Source organism: Hypoxylon fragiforme, assembly GCF_022984875.1.
Source record: "Hypoxylon fragiforme strain CBS 206.31 chromosome Unknown GGS25scaffold_2, whole genome shotgun sequence".
Taxonomy (NCBI): Eukaryota; Fungi; Ascomycota; class Sordariomycetes; order Xylariales; family Hypoxylaceae; genus Hypoxylon; species Hypoxylon fragiforme.
In genome coordinates, this window is record NW_026054757.1 from 856,225 (window position 1) to 882,439 (window position 26,215).

General features: G+C 47.7%; 6 protein-coding genes across 6 annotated transcripts; 3 read left to right on the plus strand and 3 right to left on the minus strand.

Annotated features, from left to right (window-relative positions):
- Window positions 1-1,360: 1,360 nt before the first annotated feature.
- Window positions 1,361-6,201, minus strand: GGS25DRAFT_474321 (Rapamycin-insensitive companion of mTOR, N-term-domain-containing protein). Its single transcript, XM_049259620.1, has 3 exons — window positions 6,004-6,201; window positions 3,354-5,934; window positions 1,361-3,295 (listed from the first exon to the last, which is right to left on the minus strand). Exons 2-3 carry the CDS (start codon window positions 5,739-5,741, stop codon window positions 1,676-1,678), a joined length of 4,008 nt encoding a protein of 1,335 aa, XP_049119781.1. The 5' UTR covers window positions 5,742-5,934; window positions 6,004-6,201; the 3' UTR covers window positions 1,361-1,675.
- A 2,526-nt stretch (window positions 6,202-8,727) lies between these two features.
- On the plus strand, window positions 8,728-9,704 carry GGS25DRAFT_512787 (uricase; the record flags this gene model as incomplete). Its single annotated transcript, XM_049262818.1, has 2 exons — window positions 8,728-9,508; window positions 9,598-9,704. The coding sequence occupies 2 exons, from the start codon at window positions 8,728-8,730 to the stop codon at window positions 9,702-9,704; spliced, it is 888 nt and encodes a 295-aa protein (XP_049119782.1).
- A 483-nt stretch (window positions 9,705-10,187) lies between these two features.
- GGS25DRAFT_474331 (ribosomal protein L13) lies at window positions 10,188-11,202 on the minus strand. Its single transcript, XM_049259621.1, has 2 exons — window positions 10,928-11,202; window positions 10,188-10,838 (listed from the first exon to the last, which is right to left on the minus strand). The coding sequence occupies exons 1-2, from the start codon at window positions 10,946-10,948 to the stop codon at window positions 10,320-10,322; spliced, it is 540 nt and encodes a 179-aa protein (XP_049119783.1). The 5' UTR covers window positions 10,949-11,202; the 3' UTR covers window positions 10,188-10,319.
- Window positions 11,203-11,314: 112 nt separating this feature from the next.
- GGS25DRAFT_110797 (Cu,Zn superoxide dismutase-like protein) lies at window positions 11,315-13,145 on the plus strand. The gene is made up of 4 exons (XM_049256041.1): window positions 11,315-11,691; window positions 11,863-11,992; window positions 12,111-12,188; window positions 12,401-13,145. Exons 1-4 carry the CDS (start codon window positions 11,500-11,502, stop codon window positions 12,976-12,978), a joined length of 978 nt encoding a protein of 325 aa, XP_049119784.1. The 5' UTR covers window positions 11,315-11,499; the 3' UTR covers window positions 12,979-13,145.
- A 4,568-nt stretch (window positions 13,146-17,713) lies between these two features.
- GGS25DRAFT_110951 (uncharacterized protein) lies at window positions 17,714-20,108 on the plus strand. Its single transcript, XM_049256042.1, has 5 exons — window positions 17,714-18,028; window positions 18,093-18,242; window positions 18,300-18,635; window positions 18,711-19,775; window positions 19,841-20,108. The coding sequence occupies exons 1-5, from the start codon at window positions 18,014-18,016 to the stop codon at window positions 19,859-19,861; spliced, it is 1,587 nt and encodes a 528-aa protein (XP_049119785.1). The 5' UTR covers window positions 17,714-18,013; the 3' UTR covers window positions 19,862-20,108.
- Window positions 20,109-21,476: 1,368 nt separating this feature from the next.
- On the minus strand, window positions 21,477-26,155 carry GGS25DRAFT_528920 (uncharacterized protein; the record flags this gene model as incomplete). Its single annotated transcript, XM_049265232.1, has 9 exons — window positions 21,477-21,888; window positions 21,946-22,216; window positions 22,273-22,772; window positions 22,828-22,976; window positions 23,040-23,135; window positions 23,204-23,444; window positions 23,496-23,879; window positions 25,163-25,993; window positions 26,058-26,155. The coding sequence occupies 9 exons, from the start codon at window positions 26,153-26,155 to the stop codon at window positions 21,477-21,479; spliced, it is 2,982 nt and encodes a 993-aa protein (XP_049119786.1).
- Window positions 26,156-26,215: the final 60 nt, after the last annotated feature.

Genomic DNA, 26,215 nt, shown 5'->3' on the forward strand with positions numbered 1-26,215 from the left:
ATTGTCTGATTGGTTAACTTTCCTATGATGCTATGCCAAGCTTTGCCAAACTATGCACCGACGGATACCTTGATGGCCAATCTGGCTGGAGCACTTAGTAATGAAGGGACTTTCAGTACCCACATTAACAGATTATCGCTGCCATCAAGGTTGTAAAGTCCTAGGTTGTTTGTAGTGGGGTAGCACTGAGTGCATATCACTAATACCACTAATACCAACCCAAGTTTAGTGAGGCTGAAAACCGAGAGTCCAGTTCATCGAACTGCTGAATACACATGTACTGTTATGTAGTCTTATGTAGGTACTGTAACTAAGTGCACATTCTTTGCCATACATAGCGATCAATTTACATACATAGTGTATTATACATGTAGTTAGTTGCCAAGACAGTTTTAACTAATGCACCCGTTGGTAATCCTATTAGATCCCGCTGTAACATACGGAGAGAACTCCAAACGATACTACCTAACTACCTATCTACATAGTATACATACAATTGATGACTGTAATCAATTATTGTCAATAACTACCTAGTACCATGCACGTATTGTATGTAATACCTCGGGACCTATTTTAAGGTTCAAACGTTGTGTCAGTGTTTCAGCGGTTTAAAGCGGGTAATTGGGTTAAGTCCCCATAACTCACCGACCCCTTCCCAAAGTCAGAGTAGTTACCTTGTTGGAAGCTGCCAACTTTTGCTTTTCCACGCCGAATGATGAAAAAAAATTTAAAAATCTAAAAATTTAGAAATTTATCCCCAATGTCCTTACATCAACTAGTTAACCAGCAAAGGCCGTCAGTAAATTGATAGTATATGTAGGTACTGTACAATTAAGGCTCTGAACAACAGGACAACAGGACAACAGGCACAGTTCAGACATCCCCCGCCTGCATGTGCACCGAAGCCCACGCACGAGAACCTTGAAGGACATTTCACGCGCTTTGTGTTCCAAGCGGTGTAGCTCACATCATATCCATGTATCTTCTTGCAAAGCTCCCACGTATTGTATGGAATATTAGGAGATTCTCAGCTCGATCAGCTCTCCAATAGTAGTCATAGAGTTATCCATATGGTTATTCTTGATACAACTTCAATGTCAACAGGGGCAAGTGCAGAATCAATGATCAATACAACTAAACATATAGGTACTACATGGGAGGTAGGTAATGACAATTCAATTCTCTCTCAAGTCAGGTTAATCTATGCTTCCAACGAACAAAATATGCCTAGTCTAGGTCGGTAGGCACACAACATGCTTTTGGTATAAGCCCCCCTTTTCCCCCTTCAATGCTCCTTCAATGCCCCCTTTCCCTTTCTTTTTCTTTCTTCCCCTTACCCCTTAGGCAGACCAACACGCCCCGCCATCCAAAACGCCTAAACAAACTCGCCCCCCTCCCCCCTTGACTCCCCTTTTCAAAATGAAAGGAAAAGCAGGATAGAGTCATAGATGAACGATGGAATTTTGGTCACAAAACCTGTGCAGATTCTTCAATCCTCATTTTAAGTCTTTATTCAGAATAGGGATAGAAAATGGGATAATAGTAGGTACTGGTAGTGATGGTCATGGTCATGGTAGCGTATACATATTGAGAGTGGTTAATCAAGGCCTCCTAGACAAGTACCTAACGTATCTATGCAAAGCAGGCGCCGCCGCGTTCCCTGCTCCCCTCAATATCAAATGGATGCTTTTTGCGATCTTTTTATGATCATATCGAACTCGGACGGGTCGCTGATGCTGCGCTGCCGTTCGGTCCTCTGCTCGTCTCCGGAGCTGCTGGCAGATTCGTCGCTGCTTTCTTCTCCATATACGATTTGCCGCAGGACACTTTTGTCGAATAATTCGATTACGAGATGCCGATCTGGTAAGCGGTAATGGTGACACTCCAATAAAGCCAGGACCTTGCGGAATAGAGCAGGTTGTCGGAATCCCGGTGCTTTCTTATGTCGCAGCTGGAACAGTTCAGCCTTGGCCTTCTTATAAAGGACCATGTTGCCTAACTCCGTCATGAGCTCCAAGATTCGTTGGTTCGTCTCGTCGTCCTCCTGTGCCTCCACCAGCGGTGGTTCCAATATCGTTTTCTGGGTATCCAAAAGTTGGACGGTTGCTGGTGTCTCGTGCTTCCACGGTTGGCATGAGAAGAATTTAAAGAGGTTTGATGGAACGCAGAGACCTAGTGATATTCCAAGTGGTGTGGTATTTGATTCCCAGCCGTACTCGGATAATATCTCTAGGCCGTGGGTAGATCTTGAAATCAGACCCAAGACGAAGAAAGCAGTGCCTCGAAGACTCATGACATCATGAGACTCGGCGATCTTGACAATATGTTCTACAACATCGGTCGACTCTAAGAATGGTCCTCCAAGTTCCATTGATCCAACGTTCCCGACTGCCCACAAGCATCCCTTAACTTTTGTAATAAGTTCAGGGTCATCTGACTGCATTCCATATTCCCTGATAGTCGCAGCGAACTCGTCAAAATGACCCTTGTCCTCTAGCAGTTTGCAGCCTTCTTTTGTGCGCGACAATTCACGGTAGAAATGAGGAGGCACATGATTGTCCTGATCTGTGTCTAGGTCATCGTCATATATGCTTAGGCGATGTGGTTGATCTTCCTGGGTATCGACAAAGGAACGTGCCAGACTAGCCTCGATAAGACTAACATAGGTATCGTTACGGCCGAGGAACCAGTCATCCATCTCATTGCTTATATAGTCAAGACCATCTAAATAGTGATAGCCGATAGAAGTAGATAAGAATCGGAGTAATAGCGGAGCCCCTATCTCGCCCAGGTGGTCCAACGCAGGACGACACTCCACAATATATTCTAGCAAAGCTTTGCTATTGCAAGCCTTTTCAAGTATCTTGACGGCCGTTGCACATACCTCTACCTCAGGGTCATAGAGCTGCGTCACAAGCAATTGAATAGCCCACTTGGAGTCCGAGATGAGTTGTCCCGTTGGTGTAACTCGCTGTCTCGTGGCATATTTTCGAAGCACATTGGTGGCGTGTATCCGCATATCCTTTGTGCCAGCCGTTAGAGCCTTTGACAAAAGTACACGTGGATGTCCACGAAGACTATAATCGAGATTGGCGAGGAGCAACTTTATGAGATCCGGCCTTTGCTTAAAATCGACAATATGATACATCATGTTGAAAATTCGCCATCTCTCGAGCATCTGTAGCCCTCTGGGCTCACTACTTAGAACACCAAGCATGGGAAAGTAGCCGCCGCATAAAGTATCAGTGAGACGGTCTTTGGAGAACATTGGGTACTGTGCGGTCAAACCACTGGTCTGGTGGGAAGAGTAAGCATATCTCAGTTAGAAGCATTTGAGTGGGAATAATACTAACCGGGTCACACTGGGCTAAGCACTCAGCAATCTGTCTCAGTAGCTTGTTGTCCGCGAGATATTTTGTTCCTTCCACTGTCTGCAGCAGCGTGTGAATCAGAGCACAGCCAACCCTTACGTATTTCTGAGTGTTCCGCGTGCTTTTAATTTCGGAGAATTTGAACTTGAAAGGACGATAAAAGCCCACCAGTCTCTTCGCAAACTTGGACGCCTTTATAGCCTCTTCTAGACGTTTTCCATGCACCAATGGACCTTCGATTATCTTGAGCACGACGTCCCAATTCCATTTGGATGGGTTTGAGTGCCCGAGTACTCCGGAGTCTATTAATAACTGACGGAATGTGGCATCATCGGTGTTGATCAAAGCATTGGCCTTGGGTGTCTCTTCTGCATTGCCCATATTTTCAAGCATGCTACTTGATGGAAGATAGCCTGCAGCATAACCTGATGGAGACGACCGGTAAAGCGTTCGGCTTACGCTGGATATTTGATAGATAATGCCAGTCGCGTTAAAATGTGCCTCGTTACCAAATTCGGAGGCAGCTGCGAAGAGCTCTGGAAGCAATTGAAGCTCTCTATGTAAAGAAGGGGGAAGGATTCTGCTCGCCAATTTTAAGGCTTCGCCAATGAGTAGAGTTGTTTTTCGCTTCAGCATGGGGTCGTCAGTATCCTGAGCGACTTGGAGAAGGCTGGGCATCATTCCTGCTTTTATAAATATAGCTAGAAGCAGTGCTGTATAGTGCTCGACAAAGTTCTGCTCTGCCCCATCATCCTCGTAGATAGCTTCTTCCTTGTTTTGCGTTGAAGACTTTAATGTCGTTACTCTACCATACGTAGTCAAGCGTCGCCCGGCGAGATACGATGTAGCCCACGCAGGAGGTTTTATACGAAGAAGAGAGTATAGCAAATCCACCACAGTATCCCGTACTGTTGGGTTGGGTAGCATTAAACTCGATATCAAAGAGCCAACTGCCCTAAAATTATACATAGATAATGTCATAAGTCCAGACCAGCTTTTCAAAGCCGAGGCGATTGCTTTAGAATTTTGTTTCACGACACCCTCGTATGAGAATAAGGCATCAGTGAAAGCGGTGAACAAAACTTCGAGTTCGTATCCGGCTCGTAAATACTTCCGCGTGTGTGGCGCGTCTAACAGGTAGAGAAAGGCCGATGATAGCGATTCCGGGGATTTATAACTGCCTTCAGCAAGGGCCGCAGACATTGGAGCCAGGCCGCCAGATGCCACGAGGAGTGCCGGATCTCGCAAAAGAACCTCAGCGAGTGTCTCGATACAGATGGACCGCAGCCGATCTTCCACTTGCTCAGCAATTGCTGCAATCGTCCTAACCACCGCCCTGGATACCTCACGAACACCATCTTTTACATCGAGGAACGCACGAACGAATTTAAGGGCTTGCTCGCGTTCCACATCAGCCTTGCGGTCCTTGGCAAGAGACACCACGACCATGAAATCCGTGTTTAAGCTGCGTATTTTCTTGAGCGATGCTATATCGGAGATGGAATATCGTAGCATTCGATAGCCTGCTGCAACAACTTCCCTGCTGTTGCTAAGCAGCATGACCTGCATTCTGTCCCCGAAAACAGACCAAACCAGGTCATATTTCAGTGTTGGATGTCTTTTAAACAGATCCACGAGATTATTGGCTCGCTCGACATAGTACTCAGGCGGCATGCCCTCGCTTTCGAGGGCTTGTAGTGTTTCCGCGAGCGCGAAGGTTGGTGACTCTGCAGGTTCGTCGAAGTCGGAGCCAGCGCCGCTCCTAGATGCGCTGGGGGGTGAACGAATATTGGTGTTATGCAGTAAGCCCTCGTTTCGGGGTCTCGTGGGGGTACTGGGAACTCCTTTGGAACGTTGCGCATCGGAAATCTTTTGCTTCAGCTCCTTAATCCTTGTATTCGAGGCTGTGAGCTCAGCTTCGACCCTTTGACGTTGCTCCTTGGTCTGTTTCGCCTTCTTCGCATTTAGCGCTTCAAGCATGTTCTCGCTACCCTCTTTAATCTTCATCTCACGACTCAAGGAATCCTTCAGCGTGTTGAGGGTATTCTCGACAACGGAATCTTCCTCCTCGTCCAACTTATCGCGGGTGTAAAGATCGGTTCTCGAACCTGCTCTCGACTGGGTGGCCTGGCTGCGTAGGTCGGAACTGAAGCTACCGGGAGCTTGAGAGGGGTTCAAGGAGGCACCCCTTGGGGCAAAGGAGGCACCCGAGGAAGACATGGTTCGGGCACCATTTGCGATGGTAGAGGGGGGTTGAAGGCCAACATCTCGATCAAGGCTCGTTCGTGGGGGAGCGACTGGAGAGTTGGTTGATTGTGTGGGTTGAGTAGCTAACGACTTCTGAGTCGGTGTCGCGGAGCTGCTTAGCATGGTGGCAGACCCGGCCAAACGCCCACCGTCTGGGTCAACGCCGCAGCGCCGTGCATGGAGAGAAGCGAATGGTCAACCAAGTTGGGCAAACGATGGCGTATTTAATGTACTATATCAGGCGTTACGTATCAGGCCGTAACAAGTATAAGCGGCTTGTGTCTTGGAAGACTCGCCCGTCTTAGGATAAAGGATTCTGTTGACGATAAGTCAATAGAGCAAAAGGCATAGAGTAGCGTAGCAAGATCAGTAGGGCACAGCTAACAGGTGTCTTGTTCCTAACTCATAGACCTAGGGAATGTGATCAGGTGGTAATGTAGATAGATACCTACATCTATCTTGCAGCAATAAAATAGTTACAGTCGGTAGTCAGAATAGTACCAATTATCATTGATGTAGGTAGGTAGCTTCAATGTTTAAGATAGCCCTAGAGGCAGATAGGTAGATATGCAGATAGGCGGCCTTAGTGCCAAGCAATACAGGGACATGGTATACCGAAGAGGGCGGAGGGGGAATTTGGAGGCTGGAAGTGTTCAAATGTTGTATCCAATCAAATTAACTTGCTGTACTACCACCTTGTGCTGCTATTGGCTCATACTCTCCATGTAAGCTCTTAGTTCCCCACCTAAGGTAAGATATCACCAGCGGCCAGCCTGCCAGGGCTTACCTAGGTACCTACCACCTACCTGGCCAGGCTGGCCTACCCTCCTAATCCTACTTCAACTGTAATAACCTCATTTAAAAATCAAACACAAAGCGCCTATTCTACATAGTAGGTGCAACAAAGAGGAATACATATAAAATTCTCAAACATTCAAGTGAATGCTAGCAGCTCCGTTCCCGCATAAATTTTTTTGTTTCTTGGGAACATCGTCACTTTTCAGCTTACATAATAGACGACTATTTCTTCCAATGTCCTCATTATCCCCTCCGCATTATAGGAGCTATATATCGACCTAGGTTAGTATATTATATAGCAAAATCTAAGCTCCTAGTTTAACACTTGTTTTTCTATAATGTAGACTTGGAATCGATCGATAATCCCGGCTGATACACTGGCCGTGAACACTTATTGCTGTGGTTAATCCCATCGCAGCCTTGTGTCATGTGCTGAGGAATGTTGCTTTTCCGATGTTACCTCAGATAGGTACTGGTAGAATCTGCAGACCAAAGAAGCCAATCGCAAGTCTCGCATAAGAAGGTACCTAAAGCATTGAAGTTCCCCCAGCAATTGTTGGTCACACAAGGCTCCATGAGGTCAAGTTATAACTATGGGCAAGCATCTTAGTTTGCCTTTCTCAAATGTTTCTGGCGGCTGCAATAGATGAGTATTATATACAACCTAGAAACACGACGCTTCAAGGGGGAGTTGTTCGTCAAGAATGAAATTGGGGACTAATACCGATTATACCAAGTAGTTGGTAGGTTAATATGATAGTTGGTCAGACCGACAAGCTGAACGCTCTTCTCGTGTCATATGTAGTCACTATCTGCTGAATAACAGCTTACCTACTCATAAAGCACACCCTTCGTCCAACCAAGATCGCTCTTCAATAGGGTCTAAGTGGACAACCGAAGTCATATGAGTCCTTTGAATCAGATGATTAATCACGGCTGTTTCTTGATGCATACCTGGCGCGGGATTAACGGTCCTTATGGACGGGCAATACATACATGTAACCGATGCATAGATACTCTCGGAAGCATGACATCAGCTTGAAACATTTTCCAGGTATCAAGTAAATACCTATGTACGTGAATATATTGTATGTATAGAGAGAACTTGGGATGAGATCTACTAGGTACATATGTAGATCTTATCGTCCTGTATCTACCCGTTCCTAAGTACAATTTAGGTATAACCCCACATTATGTAGTAGAAGGTCTGGATGTGTTGTGAAGGTAGGGGACAACTATAACTACTGCATAGTGTATATGTATGGTTGACGTATTAGTCTTTCAAAATGCTGATCATCTCTTATACGCTCTATCGCCAGTCAAAGATAGGAAGACAGCTGACTACCGATTACGGCAGGAGACGGGTTTAAAGGTAGGGGATTCGGCGAGCTCCGTAGGGCACGATATGGTGTAAAAAGCCACTAAAGTTATCATTGGGCGGAGCTTGCGGTAGGTTTGGAGCTAATGAACCACCCGAAGCTTTTTCACTGGGTCCCATTTTACTGGGAACTTCAATAATTGCACAACCTCCGCTTAACCTCCCCTCAACCTCCCCTCTACATCCCCTCTACATCCCCTCCTTTTTTTATATTATACAGTACAATGTAGTTAATACATTCGTATGTACCTTCTCAGACCGGTAACCAGCGAGTATGAACTCTCTGCTTATACGTACCACTTCAGGCGCTTTCCGACCTGCAAGGCGGGTCTAAGGTACAATATGATTAGTCCTACCTACACATGTGCATGTACGTAGGTATGTAGGGCCCGGATTTGCGTCGACCACTATGCCCCTGCGTCTCCATTTCACACTACTGAGCCAAGGATTGCATCTCAGAAGCTCGGTATTCGATGCTAGTTTTCTTCGATGACTACCCTAGGTACATACCTCAACGATCCATACATACCCGTGCATGTACAAAGGGGTCCGACGTAAAATAGCTCCACGCGAAGTGGCCGAGTGTATATATAAACCGGTAGAGACTGTCTCTCTTTCTTCTGGCCTCTGTCTCATATACTACCATCTTGACTCGATTCAGTGATCCTCGGTTTCATTTACTCTCCTCCTTACTCATCTCCCCTTGACTCGTTGGGTTTAATTGTGACTACGATCTTACACCAACACGAACAGACTCACTCTCCAACTTCTGCACCACGTTGTACTGTTCCAACCCTTAAAAAGCCACGAAACCCGGCTTCTCAAAGGTCTCAAGCGTTGGCTCTCCCACAAACTCATATCGTGGCCCGGAGAGAAAAAGGACAAGGAAGATAAACTCGACCAATTTACGAGCCTTGTTCAGCATTTAGCATCATGCCTGTCGTGTCAGCAGCTCGCTACGGAAAGGACAATGTCCGCGTCTACAAGGTCAACCGGGACGAAGCCACGGGAATACATACGGTGACGGAGATGACCGTATGCTGTCTACTCGAGGGAAACATCGAGACGTCCTATACAGTAGCAGACAACAGCGTTGTCGTAGCTACGGACTCTATCAAGAACACCATCTATATCAAAGCTAAGGAACACCCCGTGAATCCTCCGGAGCTATACGCCAGCTACCTAGGACAGCACTTCCTAGACACCTACGCACACATCCACGTCGCCAATGTAAAACTTGTCGTCAAACGTTGGACCCGTATGGTTATCGATGGAAAGGAACACCCTCACAGCTTCTACCGCGACGGAGAGGAGACACGGAACGTGGAAGCCCGCATCACTCGTGAGGGCATCACCATCACGAGCAGCATTGCCGGGCTTTTGGTGCTGAAAAGCACCGGATCGGCGTTCCACGGCTTCGTCCGGGACGAGTTCACGACGCTTGGGGAAACCTGGGACCGTATTCTCTCGACCGACGTCGACGCCAGCTGGAAATGGAACATTTTCCCGAACGTGGCGGCGGTCGAGCAGAAGGTGGCTCAGTTCGACAAGGCTTGGGAGGATGCCCGTCGTATCACGATGAAGACGTTTGCCGAAGAGAGCAGCCCCTCGGTGCAACACACCATGTACAAGATGTCCGAACAGATTCTTGAGGCCGCACCCGAGGTTGCCACCGTTACCTACGAGTTACCTAACAAGCATTACTTCGAGATCGGTAAGTCCTTATCTCATACCCATTCTGCGGGTGGTTTTTTCCCTTCCCCCTCCTTTGGTATGTCGGTGACTAATCATATTTGATCTTAGATTTGTCGTGGCACAAGGGTCTCAAGAACACCGGCAAGGATGCCGAGGTGTACGCCCCCCAGTCCGGGCCCAACGGTCTCATCAGATGCGAGGTCTCGCGCTCCTAGATGTCCGGCAGCGGGGGGTTTCCCCCTCTCCTTTAACTACACTAATTTGTATCATTTTTGCCGGCGTACGTATGGTTGGTCATTGCTTTTACGGGTCGCAAACTCTTGGGGAGATAATGAGATTGAATCGAGTCAAGAAGCGCATGATATCATACCACTGTGGGCTATATTTTGTAGAATTTAGATACCACACCGAATGAGGATCAGAACTTCATACTTCGTACCCCATTTTCCATATCTGTGCTATAGATTTATGTACGCATCAACGTAACCAGAGAGGTACCTAGGTACATACGTGGTACCAATCTAGCTTCGCCATTCTTCGTGTGATCATAGTGAGTATTTCAGCCAGTCACAGGCTGAGCGTAACTGCACCGCTTCCTTTAATCCATGGGCAACGTTATGCTGGTAGTCGTAAGGTGATTTCGTTATATTGATGCGTACATATACACAATGTGGCACATAGTCCAGCAGACAAATATGCTAGACTACCTAGGTACCTAGGTAGATTGGGATCACTGCCCTTTGAGTGGTGTCAACCCAACCACCAGCTCTTATCCCCCCCCCCCCCCCACCCTCAACTTCAAAGACATTCCGCTCACACGAAGTGGCCCGCTATAACCTCTGCGTATCCGCCTCGCGAATAGCCTTAACCGCATCCTCCCAGCCCTCCTTCCCGACCTCCACGCCCCCGAACCGGAGTAAATTCTGCTTGTACGGGTGAGCGTGGCTCTCGAAAGCCTTGAGGCGGGCGAGGCGCTTGTCGCGGAGGCGGTTCTTGGGCAGCATGCCGCTGACGGCCTTTCGTAGGACCTCGGCGCCGCCGAACTTGGCCATAAGCACGTCCATGGTGACGGAGCGGAGGGAGCCCGGCTTGGTGTTGTGGCGGTAGTACGTCTTCTGCCACTTCTTGTGGCCGGTGAGGTGCAGGGCGGCGCAGTCCGTGACGACGACGTAGTCGCCGCAGTCGGTCGACGGGTCCCAGATGGGCTTGTGCTTGCCCATGAGGATGACGGCGATGCGCGAGGCGAGGCGGCCGAGGGCCGGGGGGGTCACGTTCGGTTGCGTCGAGAGGGTGGGGTGCGGCGCTGAGGCCGAGATGTGGTGCCAGGCGCGCGAGTACGCTAGTTTCGTCTGTGTGGCGAGGTGGAAAATGTTGGCTATCGAGCTCTGCTGCTTCTGCTACGACGGGAGAGAAAAAGAAATGGGAGAGAAAAGCTTACCAGCGCCAAGTTCTGCGACATGGTGACGGCTCTCGAGGGAGCTTTGAGCCCCTCGTCGCCAGCAGTGTGTAATTAAACGTTTCGCTCAAAAGCCTCAGCTATAAGTACCATGAAGGGTTCGAGTAGATCGCTCTCGGGAAGGCAATGGCACGTGTATCGTCGATAATCGGTGGGTCAAACCTCTACTTGGGTGGTTCAAGGTTAATGAAGCTTGAGAAAGCTCAAGAATTGATACGGCAGAATTCAATATTCTTGGAATCACGTGGTAGGTACTACTAGTAGTACATAGGTACCAGGTGGGGGTCCATATTTTTAACTCTCATCTTATCGATAAATAATCCATAGTTAACTAACTAGTGCCAAATGCGATTTCAAAGCAGCTTGAAACTGTAGTTAGGCATTTCTTGCTTATCACATACTACAAGGATTGCCTATCGCTCTATCGTGTAAGTGAATGGCTTCCAGCCAATTCCAACATGATCCATCAATGCCATGAAATCCCCCTCAGTCTCTATGCCCCTCTAAGGCTAGCTTACAGTAGCTGTGCATGATACCTTACTTGCATATGTACGATGCTGAGATATTTTCACGGTATCTTATTTCCTTCTTTTGCAACTACTTGTAGTATTATCTATCTTGGTTTTGCTACAGATTCATATTTCCGCCGTGACAAACAAGATACACTATTTTACCTGAATAGGAGACATCACTCCGTTACCACCGACAAGATGGCCATCCAAAACCAAGTCAAGACTCCATTTCAGGTCTGTATACCTATCTACCTACCCAGCTTCTTATTCTACATATATGATAGTAAGGGGGGAGGTTGTCTTAAAATACCTAGGTAGTCTTATAGAAGAGGACACCCACAATGCCACCACATAATACCAAACAAAGATATGATGGGCTGATAGGACCACAAATAATCTATCTAGACTCTGTTCGCTGTGCCAATGACCTGTGATCATTGTGTCAAGTCAGTATCCGATGCCTTGTATAGCCTCGAAGGTGTCACCAAGGTCGAAGCCAACCTAAAGGATCAACTCGTGACAGTTGAGGGAACTGGTAAGATGCAATCATCTTCTCATCTGCGAAGCCTCAAACCCAAACCCATAATGGGGAGTTCTTTTTGGTGTTGGCTTTTGAAGATTACTTGCGACTGACAGGATCTATCCGCAATTAGCTGCGCCATCCCGAATAGTGAGTACCATCGAAGCAACAGGTCGAGATGCTATTCTACGTGGCTCCGGTGCATCTAACGGTAAGTAGCAAGGTTATTTTCGTTTCCTCGCTCCCGTTTCATGCGGCTCATCCGTTGCTATTTTGGTGCTGCGTTTTGAAAAAAAACACCTTCCTAATATATCGTTGCGGATTGGCGCGCCTTGCATCCTCCGTAGCCAACTTACGTGCATTCTCCCTTGACACTGATTCAATAATACCGCTCCTTCAACTAGCTGATGCATATGCTTTCAGGCGCAGCTGTGTGCATCCTCGAGACATACCATCGCAACGAGAAAGGTGGTGAAGCGTTGGTGCCTGCTTCCGCTTCCGAGGCGGCAACTGAAGGATCAGGAGTAAGCGATAGGGAGGTCAGGGGCTTGGCTCGCATGGTGCAAGTCTCTCCTACAACCACCCTGGTGGACTTGACTGTCCGAGGGGTTGCGCCTGGAACATACTCAGCCAGCATCCGAGAGTACGGCGACCTCAAACTCGGCGCTACATCTACGGGCCCGGTATGGGCAGGCGGGGATGGCGCTACTCAACCTCGTGGCATCTTGGGCACCATTCAAATAGGCACCAACGGGCGGGGCGCAGTATTTCTAGACCACCCATTTCAAGTCTGGGAAGTAATCGGACACGCTATGGTCATTTCCAAGCAGCAGGAGGGAGAAAGCGATACGCAGGCGGAGCTGGCGAATGACGAGAACACCGTAGTCGGCGTCATCGCGAGGAGTGCCGGCATGTGGGACAATGACAAGACGGTGTGCTCGTGCACCGGGAAGACGCTTTGGGAGGAAAGAAAAGACGAAGTAAAGAAAGGCATGATCTGATGTTTGTTTCCGATGACTCGATATGTCATTACTAGTTCCCCAGATCGAAACTTACCCAGGTACATACATACTCCTAAACCGAGCAAGGATCGCCTACAATAGCAGTCCATCGGCGCCCAATGCGCGTGTTTGGAATGGCAGGCGGGTAGGCAGGCAGGCATCACGAAAGCTGGTCAGCCTTGTATCATCGACTAGGTTTCCCGAATATACCGTTCCTTTGTAACAAACATTGCACTGAACCAATCCCTCTTGTGGCCGATTATGTGAGGAAGCCCTGGGGAAACAACTCTTACGTAGGAAGGTACTTGTCCCGACGACAGGCATGTCGACCCGTCACCCGTCACGTCTGTGTCCCGTAGGAGCAGTTCGGCACTCAGAGTTGCCAGCATACATACATTGGATGAAGTTACCTTGATCGGATGACAGATCTACTCTTAAACATGCCACTCGATTCATTGGAAGAGACATAATTCTTATCAACATCCATACATTTGTACATATGTACAGTAATATATTCAATGTACGTGTCTTGGTAGGTATGTATAATGTAGTGCCTACGTGAAGAGTCTTCGGAGCGAAGCTTGCCGATCGTGTCCGTTGTGAACATGGAAGCAACCTCCAGTGTACATGACTACATACATAGTTAACTACATAACCCACGGTATCGTGCGATGCCTCTTGAGTAATGGCACCACGGATCGACCCATAGTGGCACCACGCCAATCCCATATGTATAATTCCTACCTAGTTAGGTAGAGTAGCAATGTTCATAAATGGTAAAGTGATTGCCAAGAGTTGCCTCGTTGGGATTGTGTAGGGAGGTATCTTTACCACGTACCTATCTAAAAAGGTATGTGATTACCCCTTTGACTTCCTATTTCTTATCGTAGCTGTGAGAGAAAACGAAACGTGGGAGGATGAGTTGGGATGATGGGGGCTACGGTTTACGTGCCTTCTTTTAGATGTCCTTCCTTATTTGAGGTTTGTCGGGCTGATTCGATATTTATGTGTACCTACAGTATGTAGTAGATACTCATAGGTCTTGTAAAACATTGACGCCTTAGATGAAGGTAGATATCCAGGAGTGATCACGTTCTCCCGTCGAGAACGAAGAGGTTCATGGGTAGGTACCCTAGGCACCTTGGTAGGGTCTTCCTAAAAAGTGAAGTCTCATTAAACACCAGGTAACTTCATCTCACGATGCTCAAAACCTATACCATCCATCCATCCATCCAGTTGGAATGGTATTAGTTACCGGTACATAAAACATAGAACATAGCAAATGCATATCACATAAAACGTATATGAAGGAAACCTATCCACCAGTTGAACATTATGTAGGTACATACCTACCGGTCCTACCCACTTAATGCCTTCCAAGGATCACGTAGTCGCAATCTGTCAATGCAAAAAATTGTAGCAAAAAGCGCCGAGAAGTCCCACTTAGTGGTGACCGGATACACGTGGAATGAGACAGGTCAAACAAAGATAAACCCTAACCACGGTACCTGCCGGCGCACGTACCTGGAGGCAGGGATATCAAGATAATTAAGAGTTTTTCATCTGCCTCAAGCCGACGACGGTTTCTCCTGGTAAAACCCTAGATATGCAAGCTACTGTACTTTAGCACGTCGATTTCAGATGTTAGCACCAGGTGGAAGGATCGATAAACCCTAGCTCCAAGCGATGAGTCTGTCTGTCTACATGTATGTAGATGGTGCATATGTGCATACATGTAGCTGTCTGTACCTACATGATGTAGCATCAATTCCTGTAGGTACATACCTACTTAGGTTCAAGGGATCGAACAGGGACCTCACTCGAGGCTCGATGCTCAAAAATTCAACGACATACAATATTTTGATCAGTCGGATTTTGTTGAGGCTCTAACTACATACGTAGCCTATATATCTAATGAAGGTTAGTTAGTAAGATCATAGCGTAGAAGTTGTAGATGTCCACGGATCCAAGGGGGGGTTCATCAACTCTTTGCTCCTAGCTAGTGTAGAAAAGATTCGAGGATCATCAAACGCGAGGCCCTGTCGTTTTCCTGCCGAGTTGGGATTAAGACTTTTCCCGTCATGCAAAATGCAGACGGATAACGGCATTGATCGTAACGGACAGGACTACCTGGTCAAATGGCGGCGTTGGATCGGGGCAAGATTCGATGCTTGGATGGGCGGGATGGGCGCCTCAAACGCACTGAAGAAGAAGCGAGTTTCGTAACCTGGGAGCCAACCCGCGATGCTGGATCCAGATCTTGAAAATGCCTTATGGTTGAACTAAGTTGCCAGGTACATGCATGTATGTAGAGATGGCGTTCTAGAACCACGACGGAATACTACGTGTGTAAAGACGAGAAAGGTTATAGAAATGAGACCGTTGATAAGACGAAGATGGGCCCTGTTACCTATCATGCCCAGATTCCAAGATGCATCTACATATGTAACATATGTACATGTATGTACTATATGTGTGTAATGGCGTGCGTAATAGATCGTACATGATGCCTACATCTACACCCATATGTAGTATGTAAGAGACAGAATCGAAAATTGCATACCTCCAGGGCTAGTACATGGCAAGTATTCGTATTGTACAACTGCACTATCATTAGGTACTAGTTATGAGCGAGTCATGCTACGCGAGTACGAGCGAGGGATTATAACTACGAGAATAAAAGGGCTTGTCGGCGCTTAGATGAGATACTGGGAAGCCAATTAGGGTAAAAGAGAGGAAAGACAATAGATACAGATTGCCTATTCCAGATCTGAGATGGGATGACAGGTGAGAGGGAGAGAGGCGGTACTACATAGTACGACGACATAGTTGGTAGAGAGTAGCTCGTAGAGAGAGAGAGCACATGATTCTGATAGAAGTCCAGATCCAATTAGTTACTGTGATAGTGGGTACTAGGTACCTTAGCTAGTGTACTACGGCGTAGGTAGAGTGCTAGGGGTACTAGGGGTGCTAGGGGTGCTAGGGCCCTAGGGTGGTCGTAGCACACATTAAAGTACAGCCTGTACAGTGTACAGGCACTTAAGTGGCTCAATTGGGAATTTAGGCGCCCTTAGAAACGCATGGTGTCCGAGACTACGGGGCCGCCCCGAGCTTACTGGACCAATCAATCCTTCTTCCATTACACTTTGGAACATTTGATGCATGAAAAAACGGGAGGAACGGCCAGGGCCAGGTCCATTCCTCGTCCATCCAATCCTTGGGAGTTGCCAAGTACCTTGGGTACATGTAGGTAGATAGGTATGTACCTACTAGGTAGTTATTCAATCATTTTCAATGTTGCACGTACATTAAACTCAGTGGTGAATGGTGATACTTTACATGTACATACTACTATGATACTAGGTACTCATCACATGAATCGCAATTCGCAATTGTACTGTCCTGATGCTACCGGACATTCAATGTTGAAGATAAACACCAACATTGAAGTACACTACATAATGGATAAACCCATAAACATCAATCCATTGAACGCCATGCAGGAATTAGTCAACTACATACCTAACTAAGTGGACACAGGATTTAGGTTGTGCTGCACTTCCTGTGCCTCTTATCCGACATCTCTCATGAGTCTCATCCTCCTGTTCCATGACTGATCCATGGATTACTCTATAGGAGATTGCGAAATTCATACAACATTGAATAGTTAGTTAGGTAGGTCTACAGAATGTTGACCAACATCAAGGACTGACTATACGCGCTTGTTCCTCGTGGTTGTAGATGCCTTCGCACCAACGCCTTCAGGATGAGACAATACGATACGTTGATCTCTAGACTGTTGTTCGTTTAATCATGAGAAGTCGAACGACAGGTTAACGGGATGGTCGATGTTTTTCAATGCCCTTTACAATACCATTCCTATCTTGTTTCTATTGAAGTGTTCCAGGGGCTCCAGAGAGCTAGGGTAAAGGAAGGATTGGCTGGTGCTCAGAGCCCAGAAGTCCAAGCCCTGGAGCTCTTGGCTGGGCCAAAAACCCCTTTAACCCCTGTTTCCTCCCCACGTCCTCGACCCCGGTAAGCATCATCGTCGTTTTGACCGTTCGCAAAGAGGTACTCCGTATCCACAAGATCAATGTCCCCCCAAAATACCCAAATACACTACATACATAGTTACCGTTAGCCAGTTAAGATCCTGACCTAGAATTTGCCTATCCTTTTTTTCTCTTCCCCCCATCTAATTATTTTCTTGGCATAAGGTCTCGTTCTTGCCCAGCAACTGTCTTTTCCGCCTTCACCGGCTTTTACCCACTCCCGGTTCTTCTGTACGCGCTGGCTTCGTTGTCGTTCATCCACTCATTACTCCTCTCCAACTGCAGGTCTACTATTCTCATCACTGATCTAATCCCACTCCTTTCCTTTCAATCACGTCAATCCGTCTTGATTCCCAAAAGTCATCTGTCATTTCCGAGATAACCTATTCGAGGCCCACCCTCTTACTCTTGGTTCGAGGCCGTTTGCGCAACAGTACCTGACCTGACCTACATATACACACCTACATACAGACCTACATATCCCACCTAACGCCCCCGATCTTTTTTTAACCTGCCACAAAGAGCTGCAAGATTTCGTTCCTGCACCAACATCGCCCAGGAACTGGTCTGACACCATACCCCCAACAGTTATTGACCGTAGCTAGGCATATCCAGTGACATCAACTAAAAAAAGAAGAAGCATCGAGTACCAGCTATCATAACTCTTTACTCGTTCGAGGCTAAAATACCCGCCCTAGCCAAGATTTTTACTAGCAAAATCGATACGAGAGGGGGTTAGCTGATAGGATAAGGCGAACTAGTAGAGACAAGGTGTTGTCAAAATCTAAAACTTGTGGTCTTGAATCGAAACGCAAAGTTGGCAATCATCGCGAAGTTGATTAGGAATTGATTGATCGAATACCGAACTCTGACTCGAAATATTTGAGCTCGACATCATAAATTGCCGATAGGAGCGACCCTCGCCTTTGCTTTCTGGACAAAGCAACAGGTACCGAGTCGAAGCTCACCTCGGCAAATACACAATGTCTTTGAAACAGGTAGGTCTAATGCTGAGTAGCAGAGATGCGACTATGAGCACGAAATACTAACTCTATACCAAAGGAAATAGAAACGTGGGTGGCGGCACTCGCCCGATACGACAATAATGAATTCGAAGATGCCCTGAAAGAATTCGATGGTATCTCGGATACGTCAAAAATTCTGTTCAACATGGGTGTCATACATGCGACGCTTGGAGAACATGAAAAAGCTGTAAGGAGATGACTTACCAGTAGTTCGCATGTCGGATGCTAACATTTGCGCGATTAGGTCGAATGTTACCAGAGGGCGATTCGACTAGACTCATATCTTGCCGTGGCCTATTTCCAACAGGGTGTTTCGAACTTCTTGCTGGGTGACTTCGAGGAGGCATTAGCAAACTTCAACGACACCCTCTTATATCTCCGAGGCAACACTATGATCGACTACGCGCAGCTGGGCCTGCTATTCAAGCTGTATTCTTGCGAGGTGCTATTCAACAGAGGTCTCTGCTACATCTACCTACAGCAAAAGGAGGCGGGTTTGGCGGACTTGAATTATGCGGTAAAAGAGAAGGTTGTCGAAGATCACAACGTTATCGACGAAGCTATCAAAGAAGAGGCTGAGGTACGAATTCAAAAGCCCACATCGATTTTATAGTATTTTTTTTGGCAAGAAAGAATTAATACTAACGCGGAACAGGGCTACACTGTGTTTTCTATCCCTGTCGGTGTTGTATACCGACCCAACGAGGCCAAAGTGCGGAATTTGAAGACCAAAGACTACCTAGGCAAAGCTCGTCTAGTTGCGGCTTCCGACAGAGCCAATGCTTTCACGGGCTTCGCCGGGTCGGAGATGAAGAATGCTGGAAGGGCTGTGGAGAAGGATGATCGTCCGACCGACAACATCTCATTTGCGGCAACAAATCTAGTTAAGCCCGGACTACAGAGCAGGAGACAACAGTCGGAACCTCCAACCAGCCGCAATGCGTTCCCCCCCACACCACCCCCAGAGAATGACAAGCCGCCAGCACTGAGTCGAGGTGCTTCAGTTCGCAACGGACCCAAACCAACGCCTGCTAGGTTGAATATTCCCGAGTCCAGCAAAGGCAGCCGTTATGATAAGACAAGTTCTCCAGCAAGTGAACGCAAGGCACCCTCGCGAGCCATGTCCGAAGCGAGATCGCCACCTCAACGAAGTTATTCAAGAGCTAGGGCTGCTCGACGTTCAAGGAATGAGGACGAAGGTTATCCTGAGGACGTCTACGACATGTATAGCGGCAGCAACAATGGTAGTGGAAATGGTGGCAGTAATGGCGGTGGCAATGGTGGTGGTGGTGGCAGATCTCAGGGTCGACGGAATCAGCAGAGATATATCGAGGAGGAGGAGGAAGGAGGAAGTGACTACGATTCTTTTGACGAAGGCGAGTTTGAGATGGTCTCGAATCGACGACCAGGAACGTCTGTGGCCGGCGGGTCATCGCGAGGTGGATCGAGACGACCCGATATCCGCAAAGTACGAATTAAGGTGCATGCCGAAGACGTTCGATACGTCATGGTAAACACGACAGTAGAATTCTCAGAACTGGTGGACCGAATTCGGGACAAGTTTGGCATTCGTCGGCGGTTCAAGCTCAAGGTGCGAGATGAGGACTCGCCTGGGTCTACGGATATGATCACGATGGGAGACCAGGATGATCTCGACATGATTATGATGAGTGCGAAACAATTAGCGCGGAAACAAAGACAGGATATTGGTAAAATGGAGGTGAGTAACTTGAAAATTCCACTACAGCATTATAACAAAAGTGATGAACTAACAAGCAATGGCAGATCTGGGTCGAAGAAATCTAGACTTTTTCTTTTTCTTTTTCTTCGTGTGCGGCATAACGATTACAACGATACCCACCCAGCATTGCGATCTGACTTCATACGATGTTAATGAAGAAATAATCTTGGCTTCACCCATTTATTTACTATTAATATGTTCATTTGCATCCATATCTTTACCATATGTACTTGCATACCTACCTACTTCGTTTCCGTTATCAATAGCGTTTTCGGCCATCACTCATCGAGAGAAATCATGGGGCTTTTGTTAGGCTTCGTTATAATACTTGGGCTCCTATACCTTAGGTTGGTTATACATATGAAACGATGGGCGCCACAGTTTCACATTCGTAACTCCTTACCAGCACCACCACCACCACCAACAGCCATCGAGATCGAACCGGACCGACCCGGAGATATCAAAATCAAGTTACGCGCCAGCTCGAGCTCGAATCGGCCCAATCCCACGTTCTCTCTACATAAACCAAATCACTACTTCCTTCATTTAATGCACCATCATGAAACCAAACCCCTCCCCCTCCCTCCTTTTTCATCATCTTATCATCATCATACACTACAAACGAGATATACAGAGAAGAGAGAGTTTAGGTCTCTCTCTCTCTATCTCTATATATATATATATATACATACATCATCCCAGCAGCTTAGAATTGGAAATAAACCGGCGAATGGATTTCACGGTCAAATCTCAAGGTTATTAGGAGATGGAGATGGGAAGTAAAATAGTTGAAATTCTTTTATTTTTATACCTACCTACAGTATTGCTACTTACATACATTTTTTTCAATCTTGGATTTTTGATTTTGATATGACTTTTTGAAGGTTTTGAAATTCTGCCTATCGTTCTTGATCTTGATATATTCGAGTCGTTGGCGTACGATACTTACTTACTTGCCCACCTAGGTTAGCCTGGTAGGTAGGTACTCAAATCATGAAGGGGGGAAAAGGGGGTTGGAGGTATAGGGAGAGCAAGGCGCCAATGGAGCTTTGAGATTTTGGCTGAATAGGTACCTAGAATTGAAGAAAGGGGAGAGGATAGGGATGGTGAATGGCAAAGGAGACAGGGGGGAAAAGGGGGAGGGGGGGGGGGGGGGATTATCTGAGTTCCAATACATAGTACCTAACCTAGGTAGATAGAAACAAAAACTCACTGATTCATGACAGTTCAGCTTCAAGTGCATTGTTGGCAAGATGTGGGCAGACAGGTAGGCTAGGTCTACTACAGCTTCCTCGATGATGGAGGCCTACCTATTCAAGGTATGTACCTACCTAGGTAGGTAGGTAGGTATTCGTGTAACCCAATTGCTAATCGAATAGATGTTGAAGACATGCACCAATAGTTGTATTCTACTATCTCCAAATCTCAGGGAGAGTACTAACCTAACCTTAGATTAATATGTCTGTATAGGTAGGTATGCTGTGTCATATGTACCGAGTACCTAGGTACATACATGTATCCATCCATCCATCCATCCATCCACCCCCTTTACACAGATTCTGACCACATATGTAGGTATCTAAGTACAGGAAGATCAGATTTCTTTTTTTTTTTTTAATTTTTCCCCTTTTTCCTTCCTTTTCTCTTATACTCGGTAAAGACAGTAAATTTCATTTTTGATCAGCTCATGGCAGTGGCATTCGGTGTTGGTGTTGGTGTTGCCTTAGCTTGTCGGTCGTCGTCGTCGTCGTCGTTGTCCTTGGTCGATGTCTTGGAGTGCGATGTGGAGTGGCTAGTGGAGTGGCTTGTAGAATGGGACGTGGAGGTGGATTTCTTTGTTGTGCTTGTTTTCGTCGTGCTCGTCTTTGTCGGGGTGCTCGTTTTTGATGTGCTCGTCTTCGTTGTACTTGTTGTCTTCGATGTTGTCTTCGTTGGTGGTGTAGTGACAGGAGGCGAGGATGAAGGTGGAGGAGGGTTGCCAGCCTGGCACCCTGAGCCGAAATCTGGCTGGCAGCCCTCGCCGCAGTAGTCCGTCGTTGCGCCACAGTATCCATGTCTACCGAACCCGAAAGAGTTAATGGGAGGAGTCCCCCTAAATTTACAGAGTAGGTATGGAGACCAGCATTATAAAAACGAGGGCTAGACTGACGCAGAGCAACAGTTTCCATATTCCGAGCCTTCGCAGGTCACGCCGTTGCCGCACTCTCCCTCGGTCGATACAGGGAGCGTGCCAGTCGGTGCAGGGGCCGTTGTGGTGCTGGATGGCAGCGGATCATCGGGAATGCCGCTACCCGGAGCGGTGGGGAGTGGAAGATCGGTTGGCACGCCCGAGTCTGGCTCTGAGCATTTGCCAAACTCAGGCTGGCAGTTTGAACCGCAGTAGTCGATCGAGCCACCGCACCAGCCATTAGTAGAGCAGCCTAGGTGGTAACTTTGATTAGACTAATGGTCATGCAGACGGCTAGAACATACATACAGTTTCCGAATTGAGATCCCGCGCAAGTTACCTCTCCTCCACACTGGCCGTCGGAGCTGACTTGCAATGTTTTGGTCGGCTGAGGTGCCTTGGTAGAGGTGGGAGTAGGGTCTAAACAGGCCCAGGTCCCGGTAGGAGCACGAGTTGTGAAGTCGTACTTGGGGACTTCGCCCGTGCCGGCACGGTACCAGTTCTCGGCGGGATCGCCCAAGCATTGCCCTACCGTAACGGATCTGTAACCGTTGCTGAATAGCGAGTCTAGGATATACTCTGTAAGGTTATAAACGGTCTGATAGTGTATGTCATGCTCGATCTCAAGGTAACTATCCTCGCATGGACTGGATCCAACGACCGCATCGTCCCATATATCCTTGCTTGTCTGGATCTCATTCGCGTCGTCGTGCAGATATCCCTCAGTGTCAAGGTCAAAGTAGACAACATGATATCCAAGATTAGCTAGCTGTGTCTGACACGCAGCTGGGCATATAGAATAAGGGGGTCTGGGCGCAGGTCGTTTAGTACACAAGTCCTCAGATCGATGAGGGCTATACGAACCGCATGTACGTCGGAAAGTAGCCGAGAATATCATTCAGGGCAATCTCATTCCATACTATTTGATTCTTAAACTGCGCTGTTGTAAGTTGACTGTAATTCTCATGTGACCACGTGTGGCTTGCGATTTGATGACCTTCGGCAGCCATTCGCTATGAAAAAGTTAGCTTTCTGTCTTATGAGCTCTGGCTACTAGGTATATAAAATCTCGGTACTTGAATAACGGTTCCCCAGGGGAGTTCTGGGTCATTGATCTTTCCCTTGCCCAAGTTGTTACCGGTGATGAAAAAGGTGGCCTTTGCCTCGTATTTCTTCAAGGTTCTTTCATGTCAGCCTGATTCTAGAGCGCCGAGTACCCAAGTAGCTATATGGGACCTACGGCAAATGTGTCAAGAAGGTCGTTGGTATACTCCCACGGACCATCATCGAAGGTTATGGCGATATCACCTTTGTTGACGCAGTCGTAGATGCCAACGCCGCCGTAACGTACGCTGCCCAGTTTTGGACGCGCGATGCTGGATGTATCCTCACCCTCAGGTTCCTGGTTACCATCGCATGCAGGACCGTAGTTGATCTGGCAGTCCGGTGCAGTACAGTAGTCTGTCCCTTGTCCACACCATCTTACCATGGAATCAGCACTGGAAAGGAGTGACAGCTCGAGATTTACTTACCCTTCAGCCGAGCAACAGTAGCCCTCTGCACATTTGGTACGACCTTGACCACACTTCCCACTTGTGTTCTGGCGTTTATCAAGTTTATCGCTTTCCTCGGCTTCCTTTTCGACGTGATTATCCACCCGACCTATCCCCCATGAAGCTTCTGACTGACTCTCCCATCTCTTTTTTCCCCTGAATTCGGACAAGAATCTTCGAGCCCCAGCAAGCTTCGGCAAGCTATGGTGAGGATCGTTTGGGACCGCATGCGCAGCTGTCTGGCTCGCCCAAGCGGCCAATATCAGAGCGTCCCACCAGCGCATTGTGTCGATGATATAACCTAACCCTTTAGATAAAGCGAATGTTAAGGTACGAGACGACACCTCTGGCCGTGAAGATTTGCTTGTTTTAAAGGAGAGGGGGACCAGGTATATTAGCCAAGGTCAATGGTTCTTCACCCAATGCATCACATGGCAAGGGGCTAATTCCCAATATATAAAGCCACGCGTAACCCCAGGGTCATTGAAAGCTGACAAGCTAGAAAAAGGCCTGAAAAAAATAATAATAATACATGGTTCCTGGATCGGAGTTCGACCAACCCTATGAAGAGCATTCAATATATATAACCGGATACTACCTTGGCGGCAGATTATATGCACCATAGAGCCAGTCATGGGGAAGGTACCGCAAACTTCTGCATCCTGAATTGCAACTATATGTCATCGTGGCGGCTCCAGAAAAGGCTGGACTGGCCATATGTAGGTAATTGTTGATGGGTGAAGGAGAATACGAGGTCGGGTTAGTTTGAACGGCCTACCTAACATTCGACGTTGACACCTCGGGTTCATGATTCCCGGACACTTCCATTCTGTAGATGGTAACAGTTGCAACTGGATATGATTGTGGGGATGAAGACGCGTCCTTGAATTAAAAAAAAGCCAACGTAGGAATGATTGGAATGGTTGGAAGGACTGAAAGGAAACTCTTTCGGGCCGCCAAGTCTTCCCGCCTCATAATCCAGCCCTTCATCCACTACGCCGTCCATGTACATGGTAGAAGGGGGGGTAAGAATGGTGAGATGGCTATATTGGATTAAATTGCAAATATGCTAAAGGCAACCTACCATCTACCATCTACCATCTACATGCCATCGAGGTACCCTGCATTGCATGTGAGCGTGGCCTTCATACAAGAATGGTAGTATGGGCATCGCTAGCCACAGCTTTCCTGAATATAGAAGGAATAAAAATAAATTAACTCCAATGGATCGTTACGTTTTCGTGGCCTCTATCGGCTCCCTCGACGGGCTTCAGGAGCTGATGTGCTCTATTCATAACCGGAATGGCGTAACTCAGATCTTTGGATCCATTTCACAATGATGACGAATCTCGGCGTGCTTGCTCCGTATCGATCGGAAATGCAATTCATTCTGTGTTAAGCATTCTGCAACGTATCTATCCCGACTAGTATGTCATCGAAGATGGAAAGATGAAGGGGGATAGAAAAGGAAGAAGGATGAAAAATCAATCCTTTTAGTTTAAGTGAGACGAGGTTTATTCTTTGCCTTCCCCAAGCTCCCTGACCCCTTGGCCACTCCGAACCCGTTTCTTCCCGGCTTGTAGGTACCTCTTCTCCCGAGCTCTGTCACGTACCCAATGAAGCCATTCTATTGATGTCCCTCGCACCGCTCCACCTCAAGCTTCATGTCCATGATGAGACTAAGCTCTGGGCAGTAGTCCAGTATCTCCCTCCTCTTCGCAGCATCTCCCCAGGCCGGGCCAGAGAGTTGGTGGCGGTCGTAGCCAATCTGGAGCCTAGCGATGTTGCCTGTGTTCTCGGCAGCGGCCTGTGTCTGGATTTCGGGGGCGACCCTCGCGCCGGGCATGATGGGGAGGCCCGATCCAAACCACTCGCCCTCGGGAATGCTGTCGTTGGTTCGCGTGAAGTTCCGGAGAAATTGCCTTACGGTCGACACCCGTCGGAGCGTGAGTCCGCCCGTGCCAGCCCAGTCCCATTCCATCCAGTCGTCCACACTCTTCTCCGAGTTCGCGCATAGGATGGTGTCGTATCCGTACTTAAGAACCCACTGCACGTCTGGGAGAAACTCGTCATAGAAGCGGATGTCGGTGAGCACACGAGCGATCTTCTCCTGGCCACTGGCCTCCCAAGGTTCCGGGAGCACGGTAAGAACCAGCTTTCCAGTATCTTGTTGGTATTTCACGGCGCGGCTTTGGTTGACGTGCATGACGGATTCGTTGGTGCCGATGAAGAGGAAACACCAGTCGAGAGGGGCCACCGAGATCATGTGAATTATGAGCGGAGCAAGATGCGGGATCGGGCGAGGCTCGATCATGAGTGCGACTTTGGATGAGCTACAGCCTCTCGGGAGCCTGTCGCGTAGCTGATCTGAACCGCACTGGGCCTCATAATCCCAGACACTCTGTCCCGTTGCACAGACCCTAGAATTTGCCTTAAAGATAGGGGCAAAAGGGGCCAAGAACTTGAAGATGAACCACCTATAAGAATTTCGATACCTATCAGTTAAAAAATTATAACAGGCTTCTACATGGCGAGACTTACACGAGAGAGACAACCAGCACCGTTCTCAATCGGCGGATAGGTGCTCGGAAGATCATGGACGCTGGGAGGCTCCAAGACAGGTGTCGTCGAGATACCATAATTTAGAATAGGGGAAGGATACCTACCTAGGTAGTAACAAATTGGAAATAGAGGCAGAG

Coding starts and splice junctions, on each gene's coding strand:
- GGS25DRAFT_110797 (XM_049256041.1), top strand. CDS start 11,500: ATGCTGAGATATTTTCACGGTATCTTATTTCCTTCTTTTGCAACTACT. Junction 11,692..11,862: donor AAGTCAAGACTCCATTTCAG/GTCTGTATACCT, acceptor TAATCTATCTAG/ACTCTGTTCGCTGTGCCAAT. Junction 12,189..12,400: donor TGGCTCCGGTGCATCTAACG/GTAAGTAGCAAG, acceptor ATATGCTTTCAG/GCGCAGCTGTGTGCATCCTC.
- GGS25DRAFT_110951 (XM_049256042.1), top strand. Junction 18,243..18,299: donor TTGGAGAACATGAAAAAGCT/GTAAGGAGATGA, acceptor TTGCGCGATTAG/GTCGAATGTTACCAGAGGGC. Junction 19,776..19,840: donor AGGATATTGGTAAAATGGAG/GTGAGTAACTTG, acceptor AAGCAATGGCAG/ATCTGGGTCGAAGAAATCTA.
- GGS25DRAFT_474321 (XM_049259620.1), bottom strand. CDS start 5,741: ATGCTAAGCAGCTCCGCGACACCGACTCAGAAGTCGTTAGCTACTCAA. Junction 3,296..3,353: donor GCTTAGCCCAGTGTGACCCG/GTTAGTATTATT, acceptor TCTTCCCACCAG/ACCAGTGGTTTGACCGCACA.
- GGS25DRAFT_474331 (XM_049259621.1), bottom strand. CDS start 10,948: ATGTCGCAGAACTTGGCGCTG. Junction 10,839..10,927: donor TGTCGCAGAACTTGGCGCTG/GTAAGCTTTTCT, acceptor CTCGCCACACAG/ACGAAACTAGCGTACTCGCG.